This window comes from Bos indicus x Bos taurus, chromosome 24 (assembly GCF_003369695.1).
Source record: "Bos indicus x Bos taurus breed Angus x Brahman F1 hybrid chromosome 24, Bos_hybrid_MaternalHap_v2.0, whole genome shotgun sequence".
NCBI classification, from domain to species: Eukaryota; Metazoa; Chordata; class Mammalia; order Artiodactyla; family Bovidae; genus Bos; species Bos indicus x Bos taurus.
The window spans coordinates 43650799-43660993 of record NC_040099.1 but is presented as its reverse complement, the minus strand read 5'-3'; the positions used below and the strand labels follow the sequence as shown (position 1 = coordinate 43660993).

Here is a 10195-nt window from a genome sequence, read left to right as displayed (position 1 = left end):
GGGCGGGTGGGAGGCTGGTCGCCTGAGCCCACGGCTTCCGGCGGCCAGACTCACGTTCTGCTGGTCGCTCTGCGGAGTGACGCGGAGGTGTCTCCGAGCGGCTCCTCCGGGCTCAGGTCCTGAGGTAACGGGGGTCGAGGCCTCTGGGGGAGGGGCGGTCGGCGGGGCCTCCTTAGCGTGGTGCGCGGCGCGAGCGCCCCTGGGCGGACAGAGGTCACCCCGCCCTTCGCAGTGGGCCGGTGTCCTGCTAACCCTGTCCGTGGGGCGGTTTTCCAGCCTTTGGCTTGCCCTTCCTAGGACGCCGGTCGGGAGGGGCCGGGAGCCCCCGAGCTCGGACTTGCCTCGGAAGCGCGCGGCGTCCTGCTTCTCGCTGCCTCGCGGGTCGCTCCATTCCGCCGCACTTGGAAGTTCGACCAGACCTCCCTCGAGAGGGCTGTGCTCAGTCAGCCTCTGGAGGAGCGCGACAGCCCATACATGTTTTTGAGAAACGCTTCAGTGATAGTGTCTGTTGGCTGGACTTTGGTATGGGGTGGTTGGGGAGTCAACTCATTTGGTTCATCCTTCCCCCCCAGATTTCCACCCCAGTGTCTCTCGTTCCTGCTTTCCACCCTCTACGCTAGGGTCAAAACTGTGCCTGTGGACTAAGATGGTTGACGCGTTGCGCCTCAGCACTTCCTACCGAGATGGTGTAAAGACGTGATCAGAAATATGTCTTCGATTCTTCGTTACCAAACTTGAGCCCTTTAAAAGCAGCTGTGGAAACAGGTGTGCTGGCCTGCATACCTGTCAGTAGGCGCAGTTACAGCAGCCGGTAGACTTCGCTTGGGGGAAAGCAAGCAGTGTCTGCAGCATGTACTTTAGAATCCAGTCACTTCTAAACTGTGGGCTTTAACCTTTCTGAGGTTGTTGACTATAAACTTTGGCCCAAGAACGAAGCCTGTTTTTAACAAATGAGGATGAGCCATCAATTTCAGATGACTGTATTTTATTATATGCAGTGAGCTAAGTTGAGAATTAACTTCAGTTCATTTTTTTTCGAAGTTGTTTTTATTATTGTACTGATGCATGCATCTTTTAGATCATTACTATCCTCATATCACAAGGTTACTTTGAGTATGTTTGAAAATACTCCATGCATAAAAAATAGACAGTGATCCTTCCAAGAAAGTTGAAGCATCAAACCTAAAAATTCAACTAAACATCTTGTTTATTTTTCTACACATAAATTAGTGGCCTGCCACCGCTGACATCTGTAAAAAATCACTATGACAAACAAAATGTGTCTTTTCTTGCCTGGAGAACTCCATGGACAGAGGAGCCTGGCCTACACTCAAAGGAGTCACAAAGAATCTGACAGGACTGAGCAACTAACACTTTCACTTTTTCACTTAAACTGTGATTTAAAAGTACTTGTTACTTTGCACAACACATTGGGGAAATAGGTTTTTCCACATGGCATATTCTTATTTTGATCCTTATTTTATAGTAGATTTTTTGCCCTCCACCTAAAGTTCATTTGCTCTCCAGGTAAAGCAAAGGTATAGTGCTGGAGATTGTGCTATCTACATACTCATGCATTTAGAACTGGGTAATTATGTATCCATATTTGCTGGTTCTGATGCTTAAGTTTATTAAGAGAGTTGCTACTGTAATTTTACAGAAAATGAGTCTAATTTTGACTTAAGAAATTTTCTCATAAGATTAAAAGCCTCCTAACTGTATTATCCTGGAGAAGGCAATGGCACCCCACTCCAGTACTCTTGCCTGGAAAATCCCATGGACAGAGGAGCCTAGTGGGCTGCAATCCATGGGGTCCCTAAGAGTTGGACACGACTCAGCAACTTCACTTTCACTTTTCCCTTTCATGCATTGGAGAAGGAAATGGCAACCCACTCCAGTGTTCTTGCCTGGAGAATCCCAGGGATGGGGAAGCCTGGTGGGCCGCCGTCTGTGGGGCCGCACGAAGTCGGACACGACTGAAGCGACTTAGCAGCAGCAGCAACTATATTATCCAGACTCCACCATGAATTGTTGTGCATAAGATATATAGGGGCCTACCTGGTGGCTCAGATGACAGAGATACTGCCTGCAATGCAGGAGACCTGGGTTCAATTCCTGGGTTGGGAAGATCCCCGTGGAGAATGCAATGGCTACCCACTCTAGTATTCCTGCCTGGAGAATTCCATGGACAGAGGAGCCTGGCAGGATACAGTTCATGGGGTCACAAAGTCGAACACAACTGAGCGACTCACGTTTCACCCTAAGGTGAAGGGCTCTGGGTATTTATGGGATAAAGAATAAAGAAGTAGGGCACTCTGAGATGGCAGGAGGAGTGTAGAGAAAGGTGACTGGAAAGTGGTGTAAGGCAGGATATAGGTGAAATGAATTTAACGATTACTCATTGGTTTCAAGAACAGGAAGAACTCGAGGATAGTAGAGATGGAGGGAGTAAATTATTGTTTAGTCACTAAGTCATGTCTGACTCTCTTGTGACCCCGTGGATTGCAGCCCACCAGGCTTCTCTATCCATGGGATTTCCCAGGCAAGAATACTGGAATGGGCTGCCATTTCCTACTCCAGGGAGGGAGTAAATGAGCTAAATAAAACCATTGATGTTATTTTTCCCCACTATTGCCTGAGTAATAACTGCTTTTCTGGAAATTGAGTTAAAAGAGTAATAGCTGATAGTCTAGTAGTACCTTTTACTACCTTTATATATTCGAATTCATTTTTAACTTGTACACGATACAGTGGGATTGTTGTTATTATTTTGTTTTATAGATGAGTGGTAAGTAACTTTCCCAAGGTCATGCAGCTGGGAAGTAGTAGTGGGCTAGGTTTTGGATCCAAGCAGCCTGACTCCAAAGACCATGGTTTGTGCATGCTCAGTCTTGTTCCACTCTTTGCGACCCTATGGACTGAAACCCGACAGGCTCCTCTGTTCATGGGATTTTCCAGGCAAGAATACTGGAGTGGATTGCCCTTTCCTTCTCCAGGGGATCTTCCAGACACAGGGATGGAACCAGGGTCTCTTGCAACTCCTGCCTTAGCAGGCAGATTCTTTTATCACTGAGCCACGTGGAAAGCCCAGAGACTGTACTGTGCTAATGAAACAGTGCCTATTTAAGGCCAGACTGAGAACTGGAAGTTACCTGGCACATAGTAGATTTTCAGAAAATGTTTTGATATTTCTTACTGCTTGGGTTATTATGTTCAGAGAGAAAACAGCTGGATAAATGTCTTGCTAGCATGTGAACTCTAGCAAGACAGTGATCATCATTTTGTTCAGTGATTTAACCCAGGTGCCTTGAACATAGTGGGATGGTTATGGATGAATGAATCACCTAGAAAGATTTTTCAAAATCTCATTTTTTTTGAAAGGACATACAGGATTTATTTCAACCCATTTATAAGATTTCTTTATGTGCTGTTTTGATTATTTGGTCCATTCACCCAGACTGGTTTGGAATTCTCCTGTTTTGTATTAGACTTTCGTCCTTTGAGAGAAAAATGAAGTGGTAACTTGTAATCTTTCTGGTCAAAGGCAAGCAACAAATTCCATAGATACAATCCCTTAAAGTGAGAGCACTCAGAGGTGTGTAATTTTAAGGTGTCATTTCTATTGTAGGGTTGAATATCACATTTTTTGAAACATAAAAATTGTTTTTAAAATGTAGATACAATGTTACAGTTTCCCTGGAATGATAGATACTATTCTTGGAGGTAGGAAAAAGAGGTGGTTGTAGAAGGTATGTTTCTCTAAACAGTTTTGGAAGAACTGTTCATTCCTCCAGTTCACTCAACCAAAGTGTCCCTATTGAAATTGTATTGCCTTTTTTTGAGCACATAAGATATCATTGTTTAAAAGGTTTTTACTGTAGTAGAAAGTAAAGATTTGGTTGAGAAATCTATAAGCTTGTATGTGTGGTGAGGAGCTTCGTCAACTAAACCTGGCTATGGATGGCTTCCCTGGTAGTTCATTAATAAAGAATCTGCCTGCTAAGGCAGGTAGACGTGGCTTTGATCCCTGGGTCAGAAGATCCCCTGGAGAAGAAAATGGCAAGCCAATATTCTTGCCGGGAAAAATCCCGTGAACAGAGAAGCCTGGTGGTCACAGAGAGTTGGACAAGACTGAGCAACTTAACAAGAGATCTGGCTATCGGTTCAGTTCAGTCACTCAGTCGTGTCCGACTCTTTGCAACTCCACGGACAGCAGCACACCAGGCCTCCCTGTCCATTACCTACTCCTGGAGCTTACTCAGACTCATGTCCATAGAGTCAGTAATGCCATCCAGCCATCTCATCCTCTGTCATCCCCTTCTCCTGCCTTCAATCTTTCCCAGCATCAGGGTCTTTTCCAATGAGTCAGTTCTTTGCATCAGGTGTCCAGAGTATTGGAGTTTCAGCTTCAGCATCAGTCCTTCCAATGAATATTCAGGACTGATTTCCTTTAGGATGGACTGGTTGGATCTCCTTGCAGTCCAAGGGACTCACAGTTCAGTCTAAATTTCAAACTGAGGCATCTCAAGAAGAAAAAAAAAAATCTCAAGACTGTGGCATCAGTTCTTGTCTGAGTTTCTAGCCTGCAAATCTACCCTACACATATCAAATGTGTAGCCCCCACAGTTGTGTGAGCTAGTTCCTTAACATAAACATGTATCTATTTAAACAACCTTATAATAGATACCCAATAGATAGAAATATCTATCTAGATAGAGATAAGCCAAAAAATAGGTGCGTGCCTGTTAAGTCGCTTCAGTCATGTCTGACTCTGTGTAACCCTATGGACTGTAGCCTACCAGGTTTCTCTGCCCATGGGATTCTCCAGGCAAGAATATTGGACTGGGTTGCCATTTCCTCCTTTAGGGGACCTTCCCAACCCAGGAATCGAACCTGCATCTCTGTGTCTCCTGCATTGGCAGGCAGGTTCTTTACCACTAGCGCCACCTGGGAAGCCCTATAGAGATAGGTAGATAAACATCTGTTTTTTCCTGTTGTTTCAATATCTCTGGAGAACGTTTCTGATTCATATTTTGGTACTAAGAGTGATTCTAAAGGAACAGAATTGTAAGGATGAATTTTCTGAATTGGTTATGGTGTTCCTGGAATTGGTGCTCTAATCTGATTATAGACTTAAAAGCACTCTTCACTATTTTCAGTGGTAAAGAAGGCACTGTAGCCCATGATGTGATGTGACAATAGAGATATGCAAGATATCACCACTGGATACCACTACTCAGATACTTAACAAAAGACCAGGTTCTGGATGACCATGTATTAGAAGATTTAAAGCATTTTTGCCAAATAAACAAGTATAATGAGACTGATTGGTTATTCTGTTTTCAGAGAAGGGAGATGTGGAGAGTGATGAATTCAGGTCTTGAAATTCCCATCTCAAGTCCAGTCTAAGAGATAATTGCACAGAATTATGACCCCAAAACATTACAGCCCAACTCTTTAACTTCCAGATCTGATTTTCCTGTTATATTACACTACTTGTTTGTAGAATGAGAGAAGCCCTGCAGGTATCCCTTTTGTAGCAATAAAACAGCCCTGAAACCTTACCCTTCATGATGTCTGCTGCCGTGGTTTACTGTATCATATTTAAATGATGTGTTTTAATGAAATTTTAAAATTGTGGTATATTAGAACTATATACCTTAACATTAATTTCTGTGGATTTGGTAACAGTGTCTGTCTTTTAACGTCCTAATAGTTAACAATTTATGTTTAAGTGGATTGGTTTACAATGGAAATCTATGTACAATCTAATTTTTTTTTTTTAATCTAGTGTCTATAGAAGCTGAGGTCCATCAATCTCCATTCTTCAAAATGCAATGGAATGTACCAAAGACTGTATTCCGACTGGCACATAGGACGTGCATGGAACCACATAAAGCCGGTCTTTTGGGACACTGTCAAAACATGAAGGGACCGTTACTTTTGTATACCTTGGAATCCAGAGTGGTTGTGGTACAAGGCCCTCAGAAACGGTGGCTGCACTTACCCACTGCCCAGTGTGTTGCAAAGGAAAGGAAGCCATTCACTGCTGTTCAATCCCAACCAGGGGTCTTTCATCATAAACAGTGGGAGCAGGATATCTTATCCAAGAGAGTTCTGTCATCCAGTGCCACGTCCTCAGGACCTCCCTCCGAAAAAAAAGAAGACCCTGATCCGTTACAAGACAGATCTATTAGTCTTTATCAACGATTTAAGAAAACATTTAGACAGTATGGAAAAGTTTTGATTCCAGTGCATCTAATAACTTCTGCTGTTTGGTTTGGAACATTTTACTATGCAGCCATGAAGTAAGTTTCTGCTTGATTGAGCCTGTTTTATCAGAATGTTAATTATACTAATGAAAGCCTTTAAATAGTTTTTTAAATGCTTTAATGTCTTTAACTGATAGAGGATGACTTTTTCATAGCTGTTTTCCACATTTTAATAACAATAGCTAACATTTGCTTACTATGTACAGCAGATATTATACTAAAATTTTTGTTAACTGTATCATCTTATTTAATTCTCAGAGCAACCATATGAAATAGGTAATGTAATTATACCCATCTTATTAAGTAGAGAGCAGATTAAACAAGAATAAGTCAAAATAACTTAGTTTTTCCCCAAAATAACTCAGTCTGATTTCAAATCTTAATCACTGTGCTTATGTCCCATCAGCATCTAGGATAGCACAGAAATAAAATAACCGATTCCAGAAATTTGACAGCACCATAAGTTAGCTTTGTATTTAAATAAGATATTGCTAAAAGTGCTAATCACTGTGAAAAGAACTTATTTTGCCACATGTATGATTTTGGTTGGAAATTAGTAAGATTTTTACAAAGCCTGACTTGTATCTGTTGTAGACACAAAAATGAACAAGTTATAGACTTATACCTTAATGTTACATCTGATGAATGTCAAGGTAAAGTCTTTTGTTCTGATCGGAAGTTGATTTGTTGTGCACTTAAAACATAGAATTTCTAAATATACCTTTCTTGATAAACACTGTTCCTTTCTTTTAAAGTGAGTTGTGTTATTCACATTGTTGTAGGAGCAGGAGTTTCACGTACAAGCCAGATTCCCTATGATTTCCAGTTTGTTTCTGCCACCAGCAGAACTGGGTGTGCCAGCGTGTGCCTGTTCCCTGAGTGCTGTGTGGCTTTTCTTGCTGTGGCCTGGGTGTGACCAAGCGGGCAGCGTGCTCATCATCTGCAGGCAACGAGATGCACAGTGAAGACCATTTTGATGTTTTCGGGAACTCCCCTAGTGGGTTTAGAATTATTCTATACTTTCCAAAAGACTGCTGATTTTCAGTTTTGGGTTATATTTAATGTTTGATAGGTATTAAGTATTATAAAGCTCACTTGTTGGAAAGAGCTTATCCTTTACTAAATTAAAAGATGATGGAATGGAGACTCTTCTTAGGAAACACAAGTCTAGAAATGTTTCTTTGCCAGTGTTCTAAAAAGGATTATTTTTAATCTGTGTGATGCTATTTTGTTTCTTTTCGTATCTTTCTGTGCTTCTGTTCTTGTTACTCAGTTACTTCCTTCTTCATTGTGTATCATTTTCTTTAACAGTTGTTCCTTTCTTTGCAGAGATTTTGTATGTGCATTTTATGGAGTTACCTTTTTGTTTATTAATGACATTTTCTGGACATGTGTAATATAGAAATCTTCAGAACTGCATGTAGTTTTTTAATGGAGCCTAAAATTGTGTACCATTTTACATAAAAATTTCATAGGCATTCATTTCTTCTATTTAATGAATGGCTTTCTACATACCAAATTTTCTTTTTGGAGCCATTGAGAATTTTTCTGATTTGGTTTTGTGACTGATGATGAGTTTCTTCCTTGTTTCTTTTGCCTTCCCTACGTTGCTTTTAATAAGCATTCAGCCTCCTGACCTGAGGGGGAGAAATTTAATTAATTGAATATGAGATTCTTATTTGGACTATTAAGAGTACTTTTTTCCATTTATTTTTCCTTGCTTTCAGTAAAGAAGTTCTATAACCAAAAAATTAGACCCTGAAATAATCTAGTGATGTTAATTTATTAGGCTTTAAAGTCCTATCCCTCATCCATCACCACCTACCTTTGGCTTTCTGTAGGCATGGAAATTTGTTTGCCAGACCCAGCTCTATTGCCCAGCCATGACTGCTGGTCCAGTTCTGTTACAGCATCACATAGCTCAGTTACATTAGGTAGGATGTGTTGCTTTCCAGAACAGCCCTTAATGTTTTTGTTAGATCCTTAACACTTGAGAAATTAAGTCAGTTTGTTCTAAGGCAAGTCATACTTAGAAAATATTAGTGTATGTTTGAATGGCAGTAAATCTTAACTGTGTAATCTTTGAGATGATTTTATTGTAATGTTGGAGTTGTGTTAAATACAGGTTTTCGATTCAGCCAACTAGATGCTGGGTTTATCTGATTTGATTTTAGCTGATCAAAAAGTTCTCTGATCTCCTAGTATTATATTGTGAGATCAGAGAGGGACAACTTTTCCCAGTTAAACAAATTAATTTTTAATGTTAAAAATAAACTAGGAGATTACAACCAGTATAATAATAATGAATCCAGGCTGTTCCCTTTCTTTATTATAAAGAGCAAGAATACTTGTACAGAGGAGTAACCTGTAGACCAGACCTTAACCACAAGTCAGACTCACATCAGGGATGGGACTGACTGATCCTGGGGCTCCTGCTGTGATGCTCTGACGGCGCAGAATCAGCTCTGCAGCTTTCTTGTCAGGAAACATTTACCCCAAATCTAATCATGAGCAAACAATCAGACAAATTCAAGTTGGGGGGCTGTTCTACCACATGAATGGCCCAGGAGCTTCAAAAGTCTCAGCGTCAAAAAAAGACACCCTGCCTTCCTCCTCAACAGAATATGCTGGGTAGCACTTCTGGAGAAAAACTGGAAAACACGGAGAAGATAGTGATAAGGGACATGGGACAATACAGGGAATTTTAACATTAAATAATGTACTGTTGTATTAACTATATACTATCCTATATGTTAAGTTTCCTGTGATGATTGTGCTTATGAAGGAGAAGCACAGAATGAGAACCTTGTCATTTAAGGGTGAAAGCAGAACATCTGCAAAACTACTGGGTTGATCAGAAAGTTTGGGTTTTCTGCAATGTTTTGGAAACATTTGGCTAACCCAGTACGGATAATGAGGGAGAGAGCAGGAGAGCACAAATATGTCAGCGTGGCAAACTCAACACTCAGGGAAACTAAAAAGCAATTAGGGTTTACCAGCTAGATTAGCAGAGAAGGCAATGGCACTCCACTCCAGTACTCTTGCCTGGAAAATCCCATGGACCGAGGAGCCTGGTGGGCTGCAGTCCATGGGGTTGCTAAGAGTCAGACACGACTGAGCAACTTCACTTTCACTTTTCACTTTCATGCATTGGAGAAGGACATGGCAACCCACTCCAGTGTTCTTGCCTGGAGAATCCCAGGGACGGGGGAGCCTGGTGGGCTGCCGTCTATGGGGTCGCACAGAGTTGGACACGACTGAAGCGACTTAGCAGCAGCAGCAGCTGCAGCTAGATTAGAAACTATATCTGCCTTCTCTCCCTCCCTTCAAAAATTTCTTGCAGTTTATGGTAATTGCTTCTTCAGGTGCCTTCTGAGCCTGATATTAGAAGCATCTTTTTAGAATCATTGAAGTTTTATCAAACCCATAGAATCATTTATTCTTTGCATAATAACACAGTAAGTGATGTTATTAATATCCCTTGCTTTTATGGTAATAGTGTAGTTTGACATGTAATTTTAGAGATGAAAATTAGGTCTTAAAAGTTTGAGTTGGATCATTCTAAGGAACTAAAGATTCCAAGATCAGGTGAATGATTCTCATCCTTTTTTCTCAGGTTACCTAGTGCTATTAATTTTGCTCTGATAAATGATTCTATTTTTTCAGTGTGCTAATGAGGGATGTCCATGAGCAGGAGCTGTGAACAGTGGGATGCTGGTGTTCATGCACGTTGTTCCTTTAGAGTGAAGTTAGAGTGTGCTTGGTGATGCAGAACTGACTTTTAAACAAAAATTTGGTTTTGATGTTTTCAGGTAATCTTTTGAAAATAATTACCCCCAAAAGTTTATATACATATAAATTACTTTCTGTTTCTTTCTTAGAGGAGTGAATGTCGTTCCTTTTCTAGAACTTATTGGGTTACC

General features: G+C 41.1%; 1 protein-coding gene across 4 annotated transcripts in view; it reads left to right on the top strand.

The window, feature by feature from the left end:
* The window catches only part of FAM210A (family with sequence similarity 210 member A), a 13782-nt gene continuing 3587 nt past the window's right edge, over nucleotides 1-10195 (top strand). Inside the window, exons 1-4 of one of the 4 annotated variants that reach the window (XM_027526200.1) lie at nucleotides 22-124; nucleotides 277-765; nucleotides 5792-6308; nucleotides 10154-10195. The exon at nucleotides 10154-10195 is cut by the window's right edge and continues 70 nt beyond it. In XM_027526200.1, the coding sequence (XP_027382001.1) occupies nucleotides 5833-6308; nucleotides 10154-10195 (518 nt within the window). In that variant the 5' untranslated portion in view covers nucleotides 22-124; nucleotides 277-765; nucleotides 5792-5832. Of the gene's footprint in view, nucleotides 125-276; nucleotides 766-5791; nucleotides 6309-10153 lie in introns of all 4 variants that reach the window. The other 3 variants (XM_027526199.1, XM_027526201.1, XM_027526198.1) reach the window with 3 other exon arrangements.